Here is a 25,485-nt window from a genome sequence, read left to right as displayed (position 1 = left end):
ATAGATATTGATACATATATAATCTTATATTGATTTTACTAAACTGTATATAGGCATAGTTGTTTACTGAAAAATTCTTCAAAAAGTTAAGAATTTATTTTGTCTTATTCTGGGATTAAATGAAATATATATGTGTGTGTATAAATTATCTAAAATCATTTTCTGAGACAACCCCTCCTACCTCATTGTAGGAAAAGAACTATATTCTTGCTACTATTAAAGTATCTTAAGAATTTGAGCTAGGATATATGACAGCTATGATATAATCTGTCTCTTTTATAATCAGACCCCAGAATAATAGCAGTCAAAAATGACTTCCCAAGCATTTCTTTCTACTCCAGGCTTTAGATCATTGCTAAGAAACTTAAGCAATTTCTGAACAACAAATATCTGAATGATAGGTAAAAGAGACCCTTATTTCCCATAACTATCTGTCAAGATATAATATCTGGTGCAGTCTTGCCACTTTTCAGCCAATGAGATTAGCAAAATAAGGTATTTAGAGGAATGATTGAAGCTTGTTTCTTCCACGTGGGTTGCTATCGAAATACCTGCCTTTGATTTAAAATTGGTTTTCCATTAGCTTCCGAGCATGGCTGAGTGTCCATCTGAGTCCTATCCATATCCAGACTAATGTAACTATTTCAGGAAGAGTTTGCAGCTGATATCACGAACACTAAATTGCATCTCCGTGGGGATGCTTCATAGTGCTTTCTGATGATTTTGGTGTGGGTGTGTGTGCCCTCCAAAGGAAAGACACTGTGACTCCTCAGCTTACTCCAAATTACTTACTCTGAAGCACATATTCCTAAAAAACACAGTAATCCTATGTGAGAATTTTCCTTTGCAAATTATTCCTTATTCACTTCCATTCATATTCTTTGAGATCCTTATCATTTAGTTTTGCATTTGGTGGTGTGTTAGTGTTTTGATTTTACATGCATGTATATGCAAGTTGTAAGTCTTTAAGCCTATTTAAGCCAAGATATTTCCATTAAAAACCTTTTTATCTTTGGGTCTGTTATGTATCTTTAAAAACTAAGCTTCAGGAATATGGGTGTCATGTATTTATTAAGTCGATCAGAATCTTGCAAAGAGTCTACTTCTTTCAGAGCATGACCCGGTCCCTTTTCTCTCAGGAGCATCAGGGCTTGGTGGGAGCTGAGTTAAAGTTCTCAGAAATTAGTCAAGTTAAATCAGTCTTGATTTATTTGCTTTAATGTCATGGAACAAAATGGTATGATGAGGTCCCCCTAGTTTTTTAAGACTGCTATCTTTGATTTCATAGGCAATTATTTCTGAATGTTTAACTCCAACTGCCAGCTAATATAAGGGCTCTGAATCATATATGACCTCTTCCCTTTTTAATTTTCATCTTTTCTTACCCTTCTCATTAGAGCAATCTATAAATGAAGCCTATGTTACCTTCCCAGTGCGTCAAGCAATTCCAAAGAGGATAAGATAGAAAATGTTGGCACTAGAAATAATTGTGCTAACTGATTCTCATGATCCTTTAGCAGGTTTCTTCAGTGTTCTTTGGTATCCAGGAACTTGATAGTGCTACTTGCCAATGATGTGATTTCCTTTGACAGATGAGACAAATGTGGAGTTAACTCTCCTTATCTCTTTTGTCCTTTGGTTTGGGTGTCAGGGCCAACCAAATGAACTTGCGCTGGCATGAGCAGGGCTGTACATGTGGTTGGCCTGCAATAGAAGTGCTGCCAGACTTGATGATTAATAGGACTGTGGCATAGCAGGTCACTCAATGCACAGAAAGTCCTAAACATGGCAGCCTCATCAGAAAACAAAAGACAGTGACCTTTTGTAGCAAGGATCCTGTTTACCAAAGGACTGCTAAGTCAGATAACCTTCAGTTCCTTTACAGCTTGAGTTCCTTAATGTATTGAAGTTTGGGGGTTACATTGGACAGATTAATAATTGCCTTTTATATATTTTAATAAAAAATAGAAGCATTTCATTAAGAAAGTACAGTGAGTGTGTATATGCATGTGGGGTGTGTGTGTGTGTGTGTGTGTGTGTGTATACATGCATATGCAAGCATGTATATTTGAAAAAACTTCCATCTTGGTCCGTATCCCATTTCCTAGAGGCCTTTCCAGGGCCAGGCTCTGTTAATTACCCATACTTCTGTGTCTTTTGCTCCTGTTTCTGTGCTAGCTTCTTTTATTATTATTATTATTATTATGTTATTTTATTGCTTTTGCATTAACTTACATGAACTTACATGTGTATACATTATTTGGGCTACCTCCCCCCACCCTCCTGCCACCCTCTGGGCAGAACCTGTTTTACCCTCTTGTTCTTTAATTATGTAGAAGAAAAAACATAAAAGATAATAAAAATATTGTGTTTTTGCTAGTTTGAGATAGAGATAGCTATAGAGAGAGATTCCTTGTGTTGTTTCCATACATATGTGTATTACAACCCAAATTGGTTCAATTCTACCAGATCTCTTCACTACTCCCTAGTCCCCTTCCCATAGTGGCCTCTGCCAGTTTAAGATTACCATATTCGTACCTATACAGTGAGCACATCAACCACATTCAAGTTTTTGGTTTCTTTCCCTTTCCATATCCCTCCCATGCATGGTCCTCCCCATGGGTCACTGGATCCATGTCCAATAATATTACTGCATTTGTTTTAGGTATATAATCCACCTATGAGGGAGAACATGCGACTTTTGGCCTTCTGAGCCTGACTAACTGTGTTTAAGATGATGTTCTCCAGTTCCATCCATTTACCTATGAATGACAAAGTGCCGTTCTTTTTTGTGGCTGAATAAAATTCTGTTGTGTATAAATACCACATTTTCTTAATCCATTTGTCAGTAGTGGGGCATCTTGGTTGTTTCCATAGCTTGGCTATTTTGAATAGGACTGCAATAAACATGGGTGTGCAGGTGCCTTTGGAATAACCTGAGTCGCATTCCTTTGGGTATATTCCTAAGAGTGGTATTTCTGGATTGTATGGAAGATCTAATTTTAGTTTTTGAAGAAGCCTCCACACTGTTTCCCATAGTGGTTGTACTAGCTTACATTCCCACCAGCAACGTATGAGGGTTCCTTTTTCCCTGCATCCTCGCCAGCATCTCTTATTGGTGGTGTTCTTGATGATAGTGATTCTAACAGGAATGAGGTGAAATCTTAGTGTGGTTTTGATTTGCATTTCCTTTATGGCTAGGAATGGTGAGCATTTTTTCAAGTGTTTTTTTTTAGCCATTTGGGCTTTTTCCTTTGAAAAAGTTCTGCTTAGTTCAGTTGCCCATTTCTTTATTGGGTCACTGATTTGAGGGGAATTTAGTTTTTTGAGCTCCCTATATAGTCTGGTTATCAGTCCCTTATCTGATGTATAGCTAGCAAAGATTTTCTCCCATTCTGTGGGTGGTCTCTTCAATTTAGAGACCATTTCTTTTTTTGTGCAGAAGCTTTTTAATTTCATGTAGTCCCATTTGTCAATCCTTTCTCTTAGTTGCTGAGTCACTTTAGTTCTATTGAGGAAGTCTTTGCCTATATCTATTGCTTCCAGTGTATACACTGCTCTTTCCTGTATTAGCTTCAAGGTTTCAGGTCTGATAATAAGGTCCTTAACCAACTCAGAGTTGATACTACTATACTAGCTTCTTCATGTTAGCATATAAATATGCCCAAGTCTCTCCCATCTTTGAAAAATAAAAAGAAAAGGAACAATTTCTTAGTCCTACATCCATCTTTAGTGATAGTCCAATTTCTGATCTTTTCTTTAAAGTTAACTTCTTAAAAGAGTAATCACAGCCCTCACCCCTCTGGCTTCCCTACTTCTCAAAGCCCTGAAACCTCTCTATCTGTGTCACTGATGAATTCCAGTTTGCCAAATCCTGCTGACACTTACTTTTATTATTTGACCTCTCCACTGCCTTTAATACCACTGACTCCACCCTCTCTTTCTTTGGAAATTCTGTCCTTCTTTGGCTTCCCTTATATAGTTTTCTGCTTTTCTTTTTCCTATCAAAGTGCTTCTTCCCAGTCTTCCCCCTGCATCACTCCTGGAATATTGCCATTTCTCCAGGCTACAATCTTTTCTCATTTCCATGTTGTGCTATCCTGGGCCTTCCCTTATTCTCATGGTTTCACCTAATGTAGGCTAGGGGCACACAAATCTCCAGGTGACTCCAGCTGGATATTTCCCAGGCAGTTCCAATCCTGTCCTCCAAAAACAGAGCTAACCTTTCCCACAACAAAATGATTCCTCTTCCTTATTCCTAAGTCAGCAAATGGAACTACCATTTACCCACCTGACCTAGCTAGAAAACTGAATAACCCAGGCTTCTTTCTGGCCTTTGCTTCCTGTTAGTCACCATGACCTATGCATTCAACTACAGAAATCTCTCTGGTAGTAGGCCCATCTCCCCAACCCCACAGCAACCAGTTCTGTTCTGTTCAGGCTGGGGCATGACTCAGATGGTAGAGCATGTACCTAACAAGAATGAGGTCCTGAGTTCAACTCCCAGTACTTGAAAAAAAAAAAAAGTTAATTCTGTTCAGCTATCCAGTCCTTCTTCATTTCTCATCTAGTTTTTCCAAAAATAAAAAAATGATCATCCTTTAGTCTCTCTTTCTATCCCTTTCTGCTGTCAGTGATCATGTAAAGTCACAAAGCAACTATGTCATTCTCCTGCTTGAAGCATTTTCTGTGGCCCCCTGTCTTTTGGGAGGTAGACTCAGCATGAACCAATTGGCTGGCTTGGCTACAACCTGACTTTCTTATCTCATACTCTGTGGTATACCCTCCCAAACATGTGTGCCTATAAAGCTCCTTCCTCAGGAGTGATTCCCTGAAGCACTGCACTCTTTCCTGCCTCCAAGCTTCTATCTCTGCTACTCAATCCACCTGGAATGCCATCCTTCCACTTCTTTCCGTCATCCCTTACTTGTCATTTCTCAGGCTGTTCCTGACCAGGTGTCCTGGCAGCTGCCCTCACCCTGCATATATGTCTATATATTTTTTAAAAATCAAGTCTTTCCAAATTGTCAGGGTTCAGCACACTGCCTGGCACATGTTATGAAACCAGTATCTATTTATTGTAATGAAATAAGTGCTCATTTTAGAATCTGATTTTAAGTTCTTAGCCATAGTGACAATGAGACAGAGGGCCCCTGGAAACCTCCATTATGACCTCCCTCAGACCCTAAAGGGTAGAAAGAAGGAAAAGCAGGACAGACCAGAATAAGGACAGTATGAGGATGAGGGTACAGCCAATCAGAATGTCACAGGCACAGCCAACCAAAATGCTGCTTTTTACACACCTCATTAGCATCGAGATTGAAAAAAGCCCTGGAGAAAAAAATGGGTAAAAACCTCAGACTAGTCACTTCTCTGGCAGCTATGCAGGACCCCCCTTGCTCTTGGGAGCTTTCATTTTTTTCCTTAATAAACTTTCCTACTTCTGTGCTCACCTTCAAGTTCATCTTTGGCTTTGTGAGACAAGAACCTGGAAAACCAGTCCTCCCTTTGGCTAAACATCTAAGCCAGCAAGATTGAGTGGAGGCTTTCAGTTCTACACAAATCTCCTATAACAAGTTAGAGAGGTTTGTATTAAATTCATGACAAAGTAATTGCAAATATTTTCTGACAAAAATTGCAAATAATTACCCATTCTTTATTGTATACATTAATAGTAAAATTAGTGTTGATGTGACTGTCTTAATGGATGCTAGATTTGCTTCCCTGGTAGAGTTCCTGAAGTGACTGCATCCCCTGAGGATCCCTGTCTTTCCCTGGTCAGATCTGCCTCAGGCAGCTTAATACTACCTGAGAAAATCTTGGACATCTAGGTATCCAGAACTCCTCTACTAATCAGAGTTATGGAGAAGGGACCCCAAGGAATTCCTATTTGTTCCATCCATTTTCTCAAGGGCCTCTGTCTGATGGGCCAACTTGTAGGACTTAAGCCACAGCAGGGAAAAGCCCTGTGTGTCTCTCAGATGGTAGAACCTACCTTTCCTTAGTTTGGCTTTTATGTCCTTATTTACCCTATCCTTCCCTGGTGGTTGGTATGCCTAAAGGAGATATTCAGAGAATATGTTGCCAATTCAGACTGCCTTCAGGGAAAGAGGAACAAGGGGCAGTGAGCCCTTATCTGGCTGGCCAGCCTTGGAAATCTTATTTCCTCTAAGAAATAGTATAGCCTTACCTCTCAATAGCTACAGAAAAATCTTTCTTCTTTTATTTATATTACAAAGTATCACTAAAAATGATACATTTAATATCTCCTGTTGTCCTTCTCCCATTAGACTTCAGTGTTTTATGCCCAGGAGAAGAAGAGCTGATTGGTATTATCTCTCTTAAAATTCTGCATTTTTAATGACCACCACTAAATCTTTTGGACACATCTTCTTCAGACACAATAAGCTCAGTTCCTTTATCTTTTCTCCATATATTGCATTTTCCAATGTTTTGAGTCTGCCATGACTGACGTCATGTAAATTATAATATGTGAAGAATAATAAAGTGAGACAGTAGATAAAGTGCTCCAGAGGGGCTTAAGATATCTTCCAAATAGAGAAAGAAAAGAAACATGTGATATATATTTACACACTTAGCAACACTAAATAAATAAATAGTCAACTTTAGCTGTACAAATAATGTTGAGGGAATATTAGTGATGACCATGACCAAAGCTGTTTAGTGATTGCGAGAACAATGGATAGTGCTTTTAAAAATAAGGAGGACCCAGTGAGGAGAAGCTGGAAATTCTCTTTGTTGCCCATCATTTGTTTGTTGAAGTATCCATCTCCAGCACCTAACACAAGGCCCCGCTTATTTTAATCACACAATAAGTGTTTTATTGGATGACTGAGTAGTTATCCAATAGAATGCTCTAAAAAGGGCATGGCAGTGTTGTTTGGTTTGTAAAATATGTAAATAATTTGTGTATTCTGTCTTCTTCCAATCATAGAAATTTTAGGATTTTAGACCAGAGAAGATTATAAGTAGCAAAACATGACATATATGCTATCCTGCATTTGTCCCTGTTACAGATTCAGTCCTTCCTTCTGACTCTCCAGCTGATCTGTGTTCCTATAAACCAACAGAAAGGGTAGGAACTAATCTTAAAATGACTTTCAAGCCCACTTTATTCACTACGTCTGTTTCTTAGCACTGCTGCCACATTGCTTTTATTTTGTTTTATAAGGGAGTTCATTATTAAGCAATTACCTTTCAAAAAGATTATTCCTTCCATTGAACACTCCCAGCCATCCTCTTCCCCACATTAGAGTATCAGACCTTACACTTCTACCCTCAGAACTCACTGAAATACCCTGTCCTAGGTTTCCTTTTTTCCACATATGTTTGGGTCTCAAGTCACCTTGCAAATACTTAAATATTTCAGCAATAACAGCAATCTATAAATGCAGTGTTATATTCTAGATTGAATCCTGGAGCTGAAAAAGGACATTAGTGAAACAACTGGTAAAATCTATAACTTATATAATCTATATAAAATCCATAACTTACATAGTAAATATTTAGTCATTGGACATGTCCAATCATTAGGTAAGATACAAACATTAGGGAGATCTGAGTAAAGGGCATAAGGATATGAGCATTTAACAAATAAGGAGGAAATCTAGACACTGAAGTACATGTGAGTAACCTGGTAATTTTCAAAACATAATTTCTCAAGCATGAGGAAAATCACAGAGGATCAAAGTATTCTTTAGATAATTCCAGATATTTTAAGATGAACAAAGTAAAAACGGTTGGCCCTTATCTGTGTTCCTCCCCCTTCCCCTTCAGTTTTCTCCTCCGTGCATTCCATCCATTCCCACATCTTCACCTGTCCCCCCTGTGCTGATGTCAGAAGTGCCCTTGCTTGCCCACATCTCTCACACCCATAGCCACACTGCTGTCCCCATATAAGCACTTGATATTCAGCACATATAAAACTCAACTTAGTTATCCCCTCCTTGACAGCCTGCCCTCTGTTGGCCAGTTCATCACTATTCAGTTACACATGCTGGATAGTTCAGAGTCATGTTTTTCTCCTTTCACCCATTCTAAAACACTGTCAGTTCTTCTTCCAAAAGTCTCAAATATCTACACACCTAGTCCTTTCACTATCCATTGTCATTACCCTAAAAAGAGCCTATAATGCCTTATCAAGAATACCTGCCTGTAGTCTCACCACCCTTCCTACTGCCTTCAGAAAGAGGGCCCAATAACTGGATGTGGTGACACATACCTGTCAGCAGACTGAGGCAGGAAGATCAGGAGTTCAAGCCCAGCCTGGAAGCTAGGTGTGGTGCATATGCCTGTAATCCCAACTACTTAAGCAGTAGAGGCAGGAGGATCTCAAGTAGAGGCCAGCCTGGAGAAAGCTAGTGAGACCTATCTCAAAAACAAAATACAAACAGAAGAACTGGAGGCATGGCTTAAGAGATGGAGCACTTGCCTAGCATGCCTGAGGCCCTGGGTTCAATCTCAGTAGCAGAAAGAAAGGGAGGAAGGAGAGAGGGAGAAAAGGAGAGAAAAAGGGAATAAGGGAGGGAGTAAGAAAGAAAGCAGGCACAATGAAGTACACTAATGTGACTTTCCTATATTGTTACTGACCTAGATGAGATATGTATGCTATAGCCAAATTAGCTGGTCAGCTCAAATGCATGTCCATCCTTCTTCCACCCCCAATCCCAAGAAATTAGAAAGAACACAGACCTTTGGACCACAAAGCACTGGCCTTGGATCCCAGCTTTGTAATTTAAGCACATTAGTCTTTACCTCTGAGTCTGTTTCCTCTTATGTAAATTGGAGTTTATGCTTAATGTTCAGCACTGTTGTTAGGACTGAGTAAAATGATGTACGTTGAGTGCCAAGTCAAAAGTGGGCCCCTTTTATTGTTATTAGTGCTTAACACTGTAGGGCGCCATGAGGAGTAGGTCTCTTGGTCATCTTTGTTGTTTGTGTGTTATTAAAAATGGAAGTTGGTCTTATCTCTTGGTCCCTTAAGGGACCGTGGTCCCCCTTCCACAATAGGGAGCCTTTCCTATAGAGGGAAGCTAATGTCACATGAAGAAATTGAACACTTTCCCCATATCCTACCTAGCTGCACTGGGGCTTTGCTCTGTTTTCTGCCACAGGTACAGCCCTGAACCATTACAGTTGAAGGGAGCCCAGCCTCAGGAACTATATTCTGTTTCCCAGAATGTAATGCCCTTGTTACTTGATCTGTTCTCATTCCTGTGGAGGAAACCATGTTTTTCAGCAGAATTCTTCAGTGCCTATCTACTTTCCAGGAGAGCTCCAAACTAGAATAGCTACCCAACTCCTCCATGGAATAAGGTCTTCATCTGATTCAATGCCCTTTTCCCAGTGGCTTGTATGGTTCCTGCCACACAGTATGTGCTAAATCAGTGAGCAAATTAGTAACTAGGATTTGACAACTAATGTATCCTTAATTAAAAGACTAATAAGAATTTCCCAACAAGCTAAATAGTAAGAGTTCTATAACTTGGCTGAACTAATTTTTTGTTTTATTTTTGTTCAATGCTGATTTCTGGGCTCTACCTATCCATATATGCCCTGTCATTTTCTAAAAGCTCCCCAAGTGATTGTAGTAGATAGTCAGGATTGGAATCTACCATTCCCAAAGTATATACCCTGTGCATAACTTTTACCATTTTTTATTTCCGTATTGTATTATAATCATCAGTTTGTTTATATCTTTCTTTCACTTGACTTTATGCTTCTTGAACTCAGATTCTGAGCCGATCTTATTTGTAATTGCTGTCCTAGTGTGTGGCACAGAGCTTAGCATTTAGTGGACAGTAATAACGTTAGTTGAATAAATTGGTGGCTTTTCCAGTTGAGGCACGATAATTGCACAAAAACACAATGGGAGAAAATGCTAATACCATGAGTTTTGTTTTTGGGTTCAGTTTATGTGAGTGGTGTTTTCTACCATCTACACTTTGATACCTGTCTGCTTGTCTATAATTAATTAGTTTTTCCTATTCACTCACTGTCATCTATCTGTCCAGAGCTGTAAACTGAACAGCTAAAGATATTGGACTTTGTCTGGAAGTCTTAATTTAGAATATTGTGTGCCATTAATTCCATCTGTACCTGGGTTCTAAGAATTACCATCACTACCTATTTAAGAGGATAAATCATTAATGTGGCATTCGATAAATACCATGATCCTCATTAATGAAAGCCATGGGAAACTCTAGAAAAACAGGTTGTCACTCCAATGTTTCTTAACTCCAAAATTCATTAAATTTGCTATTCAGTTTTCAGTCACCCTTGCTACGTTGTGTGGAAGTTGAAACGAGATGGGTTTGGGACTTCCCCAAATTCACATAGCTTATTAGGGACACAGCTGATATAAGAAACCAGATGCTTTGGTCCTCAGGCCTGAACCACTAATTTCTAAGTTTAGATTATATTAGAAAATTAAATAACTAAATGAAAATTTTAAAATTATAATTTTAGTTCCAGAATGGAACTAAAATTTATGTTAGATAGTATTAGAGGTTTCTGAGGGGGTTTGGGAAATAGGAGTAGAGGTGAAAAGCGGAGGGGGCAGAGGAAAGAAATTCTTGAATGAGACTTTGAAACTTAGAAAAAATAAGTCTGTGGCACCACAGTTCATTTGTGTGTCTGTCCTTGTTTTCAGAATTTTCCCCAGAGAATACCTCCTTCAGCAGATCCACCTGTATTCTCTTGCTGACTTGCAACAGGTAAGTGTTGAGAGGCCATTTCACTTTTGATTTCTTCTTGGGGAAGTCTCTTTGTTGATCATGGTCTGGGCATTGAATTCTGCCATCATTGTGGTCATTTCATCACAGTCCTTGCTACTCAGTTAATTTCTATTGAGAATGGTGGAAAACAGTATAAAATGATATTATGACAAATATTGTCAAGAATGTAGAGACACTGATATTGCTGGCAGGAAAAAAGTGAAGTGTTATAGCTAGTTCAGCAGTCCCACAAAAAGTTAGTCATAGGACTACCATATAACGCAGCAAGAGAGTGGAAAACATATGTCTATGAGTCTCTACTTCCATTTCCTGCATGGGGAGCAGGAAGTATTTCTTCCCCTCCCCCCATTTCTCCCTTTTACCCTGTTACAATAAATTTCTATCCTAATAAAACTTAGTTCTATTACTTTCACTGAAAAAATGTCCACATAAAAACATGTACGTGAAGGCTGGACCTGATGGCTGAGGCAGGACTATCACAAGTTTGAGGCCGGTCTGGACAACATAGTGAAACCATGTTTAAAAAGCAAAAAACAAGCCAGGCACCAGTGACTCACTCCTGTAATCCTAACTACTCAGGAGGTAGAGATCAGGAAGATTGAAGGCAAATAGTTCAAGAGACCCTATCTTGAAAAAAAAATCCATCACAAAAAAGGGCTGTGGTGGGGCTCAAGGTGTAGGCCCTTGTGTACCTCAAACCCCAGTACCACACCCACAAAAAAAAAAATCCTGTTCATGGATATTCAATTCACCATGATTCATAATAGCACAAAAAGTGGAAACAACCCAAATACTCATCAACCAATGGATGTATGGATGAGTAAACAAAATTTTGTTTTATCCATACAATAGCATGTTATCCAGCCATAAAAAGGAGTAAAGCATTGGTACATGACACAACATGAATGAACAGTCAAAGCATCATATTAGTGAAAGAAGACAAATAGAAAATAATATATATTTTAAGATTCTATTTAAATGAAATGTCCAGAATAGGTAAATGCATAGTGACAGAAAGTAGCTTAGTGGTTGGCAGGATCTAGAGAATGTGAAGGAATAAATGACTGCTAATGGATATGGGGTTTCTTTGGGAAATGATATCCAATGCTGTGGAATTGGATAATGATAACAGTTGCACAGCCTTGTGAATATACTAAAAATCAATGCATTGTTTACTTTTTTTTTCAGTACTATAGTTTGAACTCAGAGCCTTGCTATTTGAGGCAAGGACTTTACCACTTGAGCCTTGCCTCCAGCCCAGGACTGTTTACTTTACACTTGATCTTAGCCAAAAGGCCGAGAAGCGATGGGGACTGTTTACTTTAAAAGGAAGAATATTGGGCCAATGTGGTGACACAATAGCTGTTATCCCAACTAAGCAGGAGGGGAGAAATAGGAAGCTCAAAGTTCAAGGTCAGCAAAAAAGTTAGTAAGATCCTATCTCAAAAAACAACCTAGGTATGGTGGTACATTCTAGACTCCAACTACACAGGAGGTAGAGGTAATCAGATGGAGGTTGGAGGCCAGCCTAGGCAAAAAATTGAGACCCTATCTGAAAAATAAAGCAAAGAGGGCCAAGAGCATGGCTCAAGTAGAAGAGCTTAGTCTAGCAAGCACAAGGCCCTGAATTCAAACCCCAGCACCACTATGTAAATAAAAATAAAAGGGTGAATTTTATGGTATGTAAATTGTATTTAATTTTAAAAATGGGAAAAAAAAAGATGTGAAAGGCAGTGAATGTATTAAGCCTTTCAACTTGTACTCAAGCAAACCAGTTGAATGACTTTTAAAGTTTAATAAAATTCAGCAGAGCACAGAGGAGTCAAAATCATCTTTTTATACTTTTATTAGTATGTGTACTTTCAATGATTGACCAGGTTAGCAGCCTGGAAGAAACCAAGGTTTTGTGTGTTCAACCAAAGTGCTGGTATGTTAAGCACTGGTTAATCATTTAAATCAACAACTCACTCCCTAAGAAGCTGTTAGACACTAAATGAAGGCATTACTTTCCTTCCTAAATAGGTACTGATCAAGAGTCAATTTAAAAAATAATCATGACAACTTTCCAAAACCTTGGACTGCTGCTGTTTTTTTGCTGTTGTTGCTGTTTTTTCCTCTTTGGTTGTTTTACCCAAACGAAATGAGCTTCACTTAAAAAGCGTGTTCAGGTCTTCCAGTCGTAACTTTAAATTACTTTTCAAGATTTCTTGTGTGTTGTCTTTTTTCTTTAATTTAAAAATTTAAGACATCTGTGTTCTTTGTTCCTTTGGAGGAGGAAAGTTATTTTAAAACGCAGTAATCATTTTAGAATATTTAGTCAGAGAAATCTGAAAGAAAACCAGGGCTCTAATTGCCACTGCGAGTCAAGTCCCCCTAACTCCTTTGGTGCTGCCTGTCCTTTACTGCACAGTCAAGTAGCAGTGACCTGCTGGCTCAGGTGGAAAGGGTATATTTTTAATTACAGTTACCCAGTGGCATTCAAGGGAAAGAATCATTAAAATACCTGTTACCCATTTATTTGTCTTTTAAGCAGCCTACCTGATCATAGTAGCTATCACTTGAGAAGTCTTGTTTAAAGATACCAAATGTATTTTGTAAATGTGATTGAAAATAGAATGGGTATGGCTCCAAAGTGAATACGCTTTTCAAGAGGTCTTCCAGAAAAGAGTTCTGAAATCAGATGAAGAGAAAGAATCAGAGTAATTCCATATTCATTTTAGGGTGTCAGAATAGTGCATCTGTTTGAAGAAAGCCTGCTTTTTAAAGCTTTCCTATACCTACTATCTTTCCCCTCCCCCCTTTTCAAGTCCTTGTAATAATCAAACCAGGCATGCCAAGAAGCTTACTAAAACCAGTGGCAGTGGTGTTCTTGGTGGGCCAGGCCATTAGCCCCCAGAGCCCCATAAGCAGCTTAATCAATTTTCAGCCTGGGTAGTAAAGTGATAGAGGCAATCAACAGCTTATCAAACTCCCTGTGGGCGGGGTGGCTAGAGCTCAATGCATCCATTTACTTAGCAGTTCACTCTAACCTGGTTCTTTGTGCCTGGCTTTAAGAGCCCCAAACTTATCATATTTAGAGGAAGTTTAATTCAATTACTGTTTCTGCCTGAGGTGGGTTAAATTGGATTTAGCTTTTGATCTGTCTGCAGCTTGGCTATCAGCACTGTATCCCTGCCCCATCTTCATTTGGTTTCTGCACAAATAATGAGCTTTTTTTGTTCTCCAGGTCTGAACTGTTCTTGGAAATAGGTAAGGAAAGGGATACAAGGTGAAAGGGAAGAAAATATATTGCTTTGTGAAAGAGCATGTTAGGATAGCAAGAATCCATGCTAATTGACCCAAGCACTAGTCCACGTGGCCCTGCACCATGGGTCTCTCCCTGGCACTTCATGATCCTGTTTTATTTGAACTTCAGGAGTTTTCAAGTAACTTACCTTTTCCTGTGTAATTCCATTCCTCAATCCTGAAAGCTTCTATAAAAGCAGATCTTTCTATCTACCTTATACAATAATTTATAGAAAAAGGAATTTTGGTGTACAGATTTTGTAGGGAAAAGGAAATCAAGTGACTGAAGTGTTATAGATCTTCAATAATAATACAGTGTCTTTCCTAAATACACAGCTTCCTTTCCACACATTTCTCATAAGTGAAGTTAATTTTTTCCCATTACCTTTTAGTTTAAAAACAAAACCTAGAATTTTTATTTCCAAGAAAAGGTAAGAATTTCAGAAACATGATAAAGGGATTTACAATCTATGCATAATTCTAAAATAATATAGTACACAAAGCACATGCATTTTCTCTCACTATTACACATTTGGACTTGAGGAAATAAATAGCAAGGATTAACAATTGCCTAGCAAAGAAGACTCTTTCTAGTTGTTCTAGGAGTTACAGTCATCTGTCCACTGTTGTATGAGTGCTGATTATTGGTAAAGTTTATGCTGGTGGTAAGTCCTCAGTTATCTATTTCACCAGTGATTAAATTGTTCTCTGGGTATTACTGATATGCACCTTGAAAAGGTAGTGGGTAGACAGCATGTAGTCATTATGTGACTAATCAGTTGGCAGCATTCGGCCATAAAATGTAAGATAGAGCCAAGCATCCCTTCTAGCCTAGTAGCAGGCCAAGAAAGGGGCATAACAGCTAGACAGGGGCTCTCTAAATCCTAGAAGTTCTGGGGTACACCATCTTGATTCATTCATTTCTTAAGTTTGAAATTCCAAATTTCTGATTAGTAAAGATGTTAAAAAAAATTCAGTCCATGCACTTTGAATGTAAATCATTAGAATGTACTGTTAATTTTTTACAAAAGAAAAATCTCATAAGCAGCAACTTTCAGGTGTGGAGTGCATAGTGATTTTTTTTTTGAACTAACAAAGCAATTCCTTATAAGAGATTTAGCAGGCAATTACTAAGCATATGTGAAGAAATGGACATGTATTGGTGCATGTTTTCAATGGGAAAGCTTCTAAGAGCTTTTCCTTAGTTTGATATTTTGAGAAGAAGAAATAGAATGCAATTTATGTTTTGTTATTTTTAGTCTATCCAGCATTATCACATGTCCATGGGAAGGCTTTAAAATAAGAATACAATGAAAAGATTTGCTCAAGTGAGATTTCAGAAATAGCACTATGCTCCCAATGCTTTGGCTTTCCCCTTTCCCTGGCAAATATGTGACAAATCATCCCCTTATTCGTGTCCCTTTGCCTCCTTTAACACTGATAAAAAGGCTCCACATTTTACCAGTAGAATACATTAGTATATGTAAGTTACTGTTCAAGAATTCTTGGTTGTTCTTATGGACCATATCAGAACTCTGGTCTAATGTGTCATTCCTTGGCTGTGTAAATGATAGGAGAATTCTTAAGTTTCTTCTACTTGCTAAAACAAAAGGTCACACTGGGCTTCTAAATTTTGGCTACCTGTACTTTCAGTACAGAACCTAAAACATACATTAATGAATAACTCTTCTGGTGTTACTCACCTCTGGGACATTTGTAAGTTAGGCATTGAATGACCCTATTTGTACATGATTCAAGAGAAAGGATACTGGATGGTCCCATGGGTGAAACATTTGGTTAAAGTAGTCCCTCCCCACCTGCTCCCTCCACTGCCCACTATCTTACCCTCTCACATGCTTACCCTTCTTGTGGGATCCCATTATTTACCTCCCTGGGCCCTGAACTTCCAAACTAGACCCTACGTTAAGGCCTGAGAAGAACCAGTTATTACTTTGGCACAAATTCATTTGTCCTATTAATAAGTTGAAAACAGCATGATATTTCAGGAGAGATACATCTCAACAGATTACTTTTAATGAAAAAAAAAAAAGGGAAAATCTAGAATCTGGAGTAAAGTTGTGAAGTGGGAAGGATGCCAAAGGGAAGACCCTTAGCACTGGAGAACCATGAAAATAGAGAGTAATAAATAAATGCACTGTGCCTTTCTAGAGTTTCCTAGAATGGTCCCAAATAATTTATTTTATATTAAAGCAAGGAACACTATACTAATCTCCTGCCATAACTCATGCATCATGTTAATGTTCAGTGGATCACTGGATGGGTAGATGGATGGATACATATATAAGTACATACATGCATATACTGTTCTGAACTCACTAGTGCTCTCCTCCAGAGAAAAGCAACCTAATTAATTTAACATTAGCCCTTAAACAAAACAAAATTACAAATGCCCATCTGTGAAATAACTTTTTTTTTAAATTTCTGCTTTTAATTGTCAGAATAACAGTGAATTGTTTAATTTTCCAGACTTTTTGTTTGTTTGTTTTTTCAAGACAGGGTCTCACTATATAGCCCAAACTGGTCTCAAACTCATTATCTTGCTGCCCCAATCTCCTGAATATGGGAATTACAGCTGTGCACTTCCATGCCTGGCTAATGTTGCAAACTTTCTGAACACTCACTAAACATTCCTGAACAGCTAAATTTTCAGTTAAGGTTTTTGCTAGTCCCCATTCTCATAGAGATTAGGAGTTATCATCTATGTGACTAATGTTTGTCAGAACTGGCCCTGCAGAAGTAGTGCAAATGTGGTCCCACCCAAGAAGCTTCCTAGTGTGTTATAGCTAGTAAGAAAGATCACCAAACAGCAATACCGAAGGCATTTCAAAGACATACTTTGCTGAATTCTTCTTCAAGGATGTTATGTGATTATTTTGCATGGCCTGCCCCACCAAGCAAACACAGAATCAGAGAGCATTGATCTCTGTGGGTACTCTTCAGAGTCAGCAGACAAAGGCCAGGCCTAAGTGGGCACCCAGTGCAGCCACCCTTTCACCAAAGAACTAACAGGTGATGACCTTTATTCACACACTGGTTGACATCTTTGAATCCACAGCCCACAGGAGCACAGCGCCTCAGTGCCCACAACCAACTCACCAGTCCCCAAGCCACAGGAGCCCAAGGAACTTGTATTCATAGCCTCTCAGCAGCCCTGATCCCTGTGCCATTGTCCACCAGGCATTAGCAGGCTGGATGACTAATTAGGAGCATTTGGATTTAACAAGCAGAAAAACAAAGCATGACAGCTTGCCTGTATGGTTCCCTGGCCAGTGCCTGTGTCTGCTGTAGCCAGTGCTGCCCTCAGAAGCCCCTGAACACACTTGGCGTGAGATAGGAATGAGCTTCCATTAAAACATTGCTAAATCTCTGTTAGCTGCTTTAGCCAGGTTTGTTCCAACCAATTAATGGGCTGGGAAAGAAGACTGTAAGTTATTTGGGGGAACAAATCATACCTTTTAAGTAAGTGAATTTTTTAAAAAATGAATATGCATGTTTCCCTCGAAGGTCTTTCCTGAATGGAGGGAAAGGATCCAGTATTATTCTTTGAAAGTTGGTTGGCAGCAAGAAAATGGAAAGTGGCTGCTTCTCAGGGAAGCAGGTATCTCTTGAGTAGGTGCTGAGTGGTTCATGTCTCATGCTCAGACTCCCAGGCTGTTTCAGATCTTGTGGGGAAGAAAAAGGGCAGAGGGACAAGAACTGCCAAGTGCCAGAATTAGAGCCAGACCAGAGATCTTCTTTACCAAAGGTGGCATCTTTGCCACCTGCTACTCATAATTGCTGGGCTTTTTTTGTTGTTATTGTTGTTGTTTTTGTTTGGTTTTTTTGTTTGGTGTTTTGATTATGTGGCCAGTTAACAGAGGGAGAAAAAGTAGGGGGCTAACGAGGTGATGGTGCAGATTGTTCTTTGTGCAAACTGGTTAGTCTTTGCCCATAGAACTCTTTTTTGTTCTCCAGACAAGGGTACCATGCCTAACTACAACCTGGTTCCCAGATGCATTAACGAGTAGGTGAGGTGGCCAGGAACTTTGGCAGAAAATGTGGATAAGTAAGCAAGAAGTTACTGTCCCTTTTTGGAAATCCACATCAGAAAGATGACCTTGTGTGAGTGTTAGATAGAGAGCCCATCGTCCAAGTGAGAAAGAATGCTGTTGAGGCTGCAGAGGCCAACTCTGAGCCCCTCAGGTACAAACATCATAGTAATGCAGCCACAGACTTGGATGGTATCCAGTCAGTGCTGAAATCACTTTCCCACAATCCCAGGCTCCTGGGTCCCATTTCTATTTTGGCTTTCAATCATCTTGGTGTCGTTGTTGTTGTTGTTTGGTGGTGGTGGTGGTGTTTCCCACTTATTAAATAAAATCATAACACTGCCTAGATGAGGGTCTGTTTTCAAAGAACAGTAACTTGTAGAGTAAACTTATGTTTGGTCTTATCAGTGTCCCCTACCTAAATACTCAGCCTGCCAGCTCCCATAGAAATGTTATTAGTTACCAGGACCAAGTGAAATATGGCTTGGGTCGTAACTAATTCGTTATGTGATCAGAGAGCCTGAAATGTCTGTCATGCTATCATCTGGTTAGGAAAGCATATTTCTATGATTTATCTATTGCTGGATAACAGACTACCCCAAAGCTTAGAACTTGAAATGAGAGGTAACCAGTAATTGTCTCTCATGGCTTCTGTAGGTCAAACTGGAGCAGTTTAGTTGAGCAGTTTGGGCACAGGGTCTGTTCTGAGGTTGCAGTAGTATGTTGGGTGGTGGGAGGACTCCTGCTTTAGTTTACACATACCTCTCAAGAGGTTGCTTATGTGTCCTCATGATGTGACAGCTGGCATTCAAATGATCTGAGAGAATGAAAGCCAGGTGATGCTAAACTAGACTTCTATGTCCTGGCCTCAGAAATCAAGGTCACATCATTTCTGCTCATTCTGTTCCTTAGAGATGAATCACTAAAGCATGCTCCAGTGAAATAATCAGTTAGCACTTAGTACCAGCAGAAACAAATCACTAAGTCTGGCCTACATTTAAGAAGAGAAGAACTAGACTCTACCTTTGAAAAGGAGGCACGCGAGAGACCTTAGGCACCTTTGTTCTTCCTTTCTATTCAGCTAAATTCAACCAATGTATGTTGCATGCCTTCTGTGTGCCAGGCACTGTATGAGGAAGAAGAAGGAAGCAAAGGTGAATAAGTCAGTTTCTTTCCTCTGTAAGCTCATGGTGCAATGGGAGAGACAGATAAGTATTTTTTATGCCAGTGGATTTGACCACTCGATAATTGGGAAACGCATCTAACACGATATGGCAGACTGTACTTTGCAAAGATGATAGAATAGTATCTCCCATCCCACATGCCTTTCTTACAACTGTGCCTTTGATACTCCTCCCATTGCAAGGCTTTGTTCCTTTCATTAAACTTGGGTGGGCCTATAACCTTGGAAATGTTGCTATATGACTTCCAAAGGCAAGTCATAAAAGGTAATGCAGCCTTAACCTAATGCTCTAGGTATACTCACTGCTTGGAACACAGCCACCGTGTTATAAGAATCACAAACTAGTCCTTTCAGAGAACTACATGAACAGGCCATCGTCCTCCATCAGATATATGAGTGAAGACACCTCCAAAGAACCGCAGCTCCTAGCCTTCCAATCTCTTAGCCAAGGCTACAGATGAGTCTCCAAGTAATTTAGACAAAGACAAGCCATCTCCACTCTGTCCTGCCTGAACTCCTGACCTACAGAATCTGTGAGCATAATAAAATGATTGTTTTACACCACTAGATTCAGGGTAATTTGTTTTGTAGCAATAGTAATCGGAACACCCAGTAATTTGGCTGTCAGGGAAGGCTTCCTAGAGACTGTGATTATAAGTTAAGATGTGGGACTTATAGATGTGAGCCAGGCAGACAGTAATGGAAAGAAAACTTTTAGGGTTTGGTAGCCTCAAAGCCCTCAGTGACCTGAGCCACAGGGTTTCTGTCATGGAGGCCAACAGGAGAAAAATTTCACTACTGACTTCGACATTTCTAAAGAACATTCTGTCTGCATGCTTCGAGATTATTTGGATAAATTGTCTCAACAAAATATTCATGGAATGAGTATGGTGGTGCACTTCACTTTCCTCAGAAGTGAAAGATTCCACCATGTGCCTTTAGCTTCGGAGTAGTTTTTAATCATTCCATCCCACTTGTACACCTGAAATGTGAGCCCAACTCTATGACACCAAACCCCATATTCATTTATTCATTCAGCAGATATTTACTAAGCACATGGTATATGCCAGAAACCATGCTAGCTCTGAAAGTGAGAGGCTTATTTCTCAGAAAAGGACTAGTGATGCTTATAATATGGCCAACCTCTTACACTGTCCTTTGTGCCAAGAACTTCTATTAGAGGCTGCTCATGATTCCACTCAACTTAGTAATGTCCGGTGGGATTTTACCCCTTGATACCTCATCCCAACTATCCCTACTACATTTGCAGTTGGCTTTCAAGGGTCTGGAGAAATATCAAGAAGTCCCTATCTAATCAGGTGTTGAGGGCTGAGGAAGTCTCTGGCACTTCCCAAAGTTCATTTGCTTGACAATGTTGCCAATCCCCATGGAACCAGTAAGTATGGCAGCCCTTCATGTCAGCATTAGCATGTGTGTTCTAGCTGACACCATGTCTACCTATGACAGTGGCCTGCAATTGCATCTGTACTTGAAACTTGCAGCTTTTCAACAATAGCACCTCTGTCTTTCTAAAGAAAATTTGGAAAGCCCACAGGGACAGCTTTTCCTTTTGCTGTCTGGGTTTTTTCTTAATTTTCCATTAAATCCTACTGAATCATCAATACATTTGCTCCTGGATTTTAAGCAAGGTTAGGAATCAGTTGTGACAGCAGGGAAGACCTTTGTAACACAACAAATAAAGAAAAGGTATAGGGAGCAGCACTGGTCACTCAAAAAGCTGTTGAAGCATTCATAAGCCTGGACTTCTCTAGTAAGTTTCTTGTCACTCAGAAATTTACTCTCTTCCTGAAAGTTAGTCATTTACGTATTTATCCACATAAGAAGAAAGTGAGAAACACTTATTATATTCCAGGCACTTAAAGTGGCAGGTGCCAGGAACAGAATAGAAAACTGCCCTCTCAGAGCACATTCTGTCCCAATTCTGTGCTCCCATGGTAGCAAATTGTAACAGCAGCCTGGCCAATCTAATTCTCATTTTAAAGGAGTGAAATATGGCTTTAGTGTCAGCTGAGATTCCTGCAGAGACCAGGCGAGTGGCACTGGTACCCAAAGCAGGCCCGAGGTGAAACTTCAGATTGGGACAATGAACCCAAGAACATCTCCCTCTGAGGGTGCAGCCATTACTCAGTAGACCCAGAGGTGTCAGCTCTGCCCGTTTTCCAAGACAAGCCAGAAATCTGTATTTTTATGTGAACTTTCCCAATATTTAAACACTCTGCAGGCCAAATAAAACACAGCCACCAGTTTTGACCTCTGCTTTATAATAGAAAATGCCTGCTTTTGTTCTGTCAAACTAATGAATGCTCAATTACGAGAAGGAATTTGGAGGTTAGTGTTAGATTGTGCTCCTCAATAGGCTGCAGACCCCATCCCGAACCCTTGAGATACTAATTGACAAACTTGCTCAGACTGACAGCTGGGCTCTGAAAGTGGTCACACACAAGGAAGCAGGCAAGTCATTCCAGGTCACTTTGCAAGGTCAGGGCAGCAATGCAAACATGAGGAAGGCTAAAGACAAAGGTCAGGTGGCAACAAGGAAGCCTACAGTTCCTAGAGCTGTTGGTTAATAAATCATATTCGAAAGGTATCTGTAGCCTCCCTTTCCCTGGCATTGCTTTGTGAGGTGGAAAATTAAATAGAACTCAAACTTACGATGGCTGTCAGGAGCTTTTAGGAGACCAGCACGCCAGTGTGAGGCCAACATGGGATGAAGTTTCTGCCTGGAGCAAAGGTCTCCAAAGGGGTGATGATACGTGACATTGGGTATCACAGAGGGCCTGGAGAATGAAGTGCCTGCACATTGGAGTTTTGGAGCCCACCTGCCCATATTCAAATGCCAGCTCACTCCAAGTGTACTAGGTGACCTTGGGCAAGTTACTTCTCCTGGAACCTCAAGCACTTCATCTCTGAAATAGAGATAATAGTACCTGCCCCACAAGGGTGATATGAGGCTTCTTGTTACTGCAGGTAAAGCCTGAAATGTAAGGGCCTAGGAGATGGGAGCTTTATTGGTGGTACAAGTACTGGCGCTCATGTGCTAGAAGATGCCGGCCTAGCTCCCTGGAACTTTCTTCAGCTTCATCAAGACATCCGTTTTGGACCCTAGATTGCAGCTGTTACCACAGAAGTAATTCTTGCTACATCCCAGTTTTGCCCATTAGATTCTTCAAGAGAACCTAGGTCTCAGGAACCTACTGCAGACACAGCTTCACAGTCACCAAGTGGAGCAATACATTGATAGGGAAAGCAGAAAAGCCCTGAGCTGGCTTCCTCCTGCCTACAGCATGGTCCTGGACCAGACCTTCCCAATGGACCCTCCTGTCAAGGCAATATGGTCTCCTGTGGGCTTTGCCAGAGTGAGTCAAATATTGCCCTCAGCTTGCAACCTCTCTTCCCACTTATAGAGAGGTCTTCAGAGTTTGTGCAGAAGGTGAGTTTGGGCTTGCTGAAAAGGGTGAATGCCTTCTGTACCTGTTCATCTGAAGAATGCCTGTCCTTTGGTGGGCCATTTACAGGTATCTTGTCAATTTTTAACAAAAAGCAAGCTTTTTATAAATTTTGTAGAATCATAGACTACACATTTTTGTCCTTAAGGAAAACCACTGAGACCGTACCATTTCTGCAGCTATTGAAGGAGAAGCTTACCAGCCTGAGATGTTGGCAGAAACAAAAAGAAGCCCTGTTTCTCCCCACCTGTAATTACAGTTTTACTAGCTTGTAAAGTGCACAGAGAATTTGCAGTACATTCTTTCCTTGCAGTAGGGGAGCGGCCCTGCTGTGAATGTAATTGGCTTTCCAGCTTCCTTAACGTTGAGGTGGAAGGGAGCTGGACTGAAGGGCCTTTACTCTTAGAATTAACTCATGCTGAATTGTGTTTAAATTCCTTGCATCTCTCTGAAGGCATGTGTTCCATTAACTCTTAGAAGTGGAAACAGAGCTTACCTCTGAAAATAACCACATCCCTATCGTTTCTCATCACTTTATAAAAGCAAAGATTCTTTCTTTTTAATAGATTTTTAACTTAACCTGGTAGAGATTATTTTGAACTCTGTTAACCCCTGTTAAAGATACACAGTGACAACTTCATACAATACGCCCCATTTGGACCACTTCTTTCTTCCCCCTCTGGCTTTAGCTTTGTACAATATCTGCACCCAAGAAAATGACTATAGGCATATATTTTATAGAAACTATCTTTGTTACTTTCTCAGGTCCCAACTTTCCTTGTTTATGAAGTAGGAAGGTTGAATTACACAATCTTTAGACCCCTTCCCTCTCTAGAGCCCTGATTCCACAATTTTATGAACCTCAAGAAGTGATTAAAATGTGGAAGCCACCCTGTATGTATCTACTTTCTGGGGCTTTCTAAAACTGCTCAGGTATAGCAAGGAACCCAGAATGAACCATATTTCTGAATGTGGAAGGAGCACCTTCAGTTATAGGAGACATATGGCAAGATTTCTATTTGCCAAGCATCAACCATTTCAACTTTTTATAGCAGTTTTAAGCATTTTCACCAAAATGATCTGATGGACAGTTTACAAAAGCAAGTTAAATAAACAGTCTTGCATCAATTAACTATAAGTATGTGCTCTGAGAAATGAATTGTTAGGCAATTACATTGTTTTGTGAAAATCATAGGGAGCACATAGACAAACCTGGATAGAGCAAGCCAATCACATGGCATGGCTTCTTGGTGCATCAAGAGATGCAGTAAACATGAGGTGTATAAAGCTGCTGCTCTACTGTTTTATAGTAACCCTTTTTTCATAAGGAAAAAGTCTAATCTAATGTTAAAAAGAATAGTATAGTAAATTCATAAACCAGCAACTTAGTTGTTTATTACCAATATTAAATGTCATACACAGTATGTAATTATATTACTATACCATCCTGCTTCACATAACAATGGTGATATGTTCTAAGAAATGTGCCATTTTTCTCTTGTGAACATTATGGAATATCCTTGCATACACTGAGATGACTAGTACATTGCTAGGGGATATAACCTTCTGGGACCACTGCTAGCTACATATGCAGTTTTTGTTGACTGAAATGTCCTCACACAGCACCTAACTATACTGACTTTACGTATTCCTTAAAGATGAATTGTCTTCATACCTTATCATCCAGTGCAAATAAAATAATGCCTAATACACAATTTGGCTACTTAAAATGTGCAGAATGATATAGTAGCTAGTGGGTTTTCAACTGAATCAAGCAGTGCTAGTCAGGGTAGCAATGAACTAGGAGTGGGTGGTTGCCTTGGGGCCTCTGGCAGAGAGTGAGAGCCTGGCACAGCTTAGGTGTGCAAGAGGTGGGCCTACGTAAGATCTGGTGATACAAAGGACATTAAGGGAGTGGGACATCATAAAGGAAGGTAAAGAGCTGAAGAATAAGGGAAAGGAGACTGTGAAGGGATTCCTGGCTGGAGCAGAGGTCAAGGAGATAGAGAGAAAGTAGACGAGGCAATTGCAGGCAATAAAACTACTGATTTGAGTTTCAGCTTCCCTATGTACTGCCTGTTGAGGACAGGAACTGATCATGGAGCAGATAGGCATAAGAAGCTAGAACAGCTAGGATTCTCAGCATCTCACTTCATCCCTTAGTTGCTAAGTCTCAGTCTCACTGAAAGCATGGGGCCTCTCATTTCACTCTTTTCATAGCACTTAGTCAAGAGGGGAGAGGAAAGGATAGTGCAAAACCCTAGGACACAGGATGACAACAGTTTATCCTGTAGCAAGTCACATAATATCTCTCTGATGCTTAAAGCCTTTGTAAAATGAGAAGGTTGTACTAAATAATTAGATTAATAATAGCTCTTCTTTATTATATGCTCAAGAAATGTTACTTTCTTTTATTATAGAATACTGACTTTAGGCCAGACCTCGTTCTAAATCTACATGAATTATCCATTTAATCTTCACAGCAGCCCTCCAAGATAGGTCCTATTATTATCCACATTTTACCAATGAGATTAACTTGTCCAAAGTCATCCTTCTAAAACAGAGGGTCTAAGATTCAAACTGAAGCATTCCTGTTCTAGCCCACCCTGTTTTGTTTTTTAACTTTATGTGAAATTTTCAGACTTTTAAAAAACATAAAGATTGCCCCACAGTTGAGGGACCTCTTGATTGGAGAAATGGGCACTCACTCTGAACCACTACATTGGAGTGTTTCCCTCCATCAC

The 25,485-nt window shown here is 39.8% G+C and overlaps 1 protein-coding gene across 7 annotated transcripts in view; it reads left to right on the top strand.

The window, feature by feature from the left end:
* Plekhm3 (pleckstrin homology domain containing M3) overlaps positions 1 to 25,485 on the top strand; it is a 168,746-nt gene that overhangs the window by 86,805 nt on the left and 56,456 nt on the right. For all 7 annotated transcript variants that reach the window (XM_074071582.1, XM_020173404.2, XM_074071580.1 and 4 more), the window contains one exon: positions 10,673 to 10,736. In XM_074071582.1, coding sequence (XP_073927683.1) covers positions 10,673 to 10,736 — 64 coding nt within the window. The remainder of the gene's footprint in view (positions 1 to 10,672; positions 10,737 to 25,485) is intronic.

This window comes from Castor canadensis, chromosome 4, assembly GCF_047511655.1.
Source record: "Castor canadensis chromosome 4, mCasCan1.hap1v2, whole genome shotgun sequence".
Taxonomy (NCBI): domain Eukaryota; kingdom Metazoa; phylum Chordata; class Mammalia; order Rodentia; family Castoridae; genus Castor; species Castor canadensis.
This window is presented reverse-complemented; position numbering and strand designations above follow the sequence as displayed.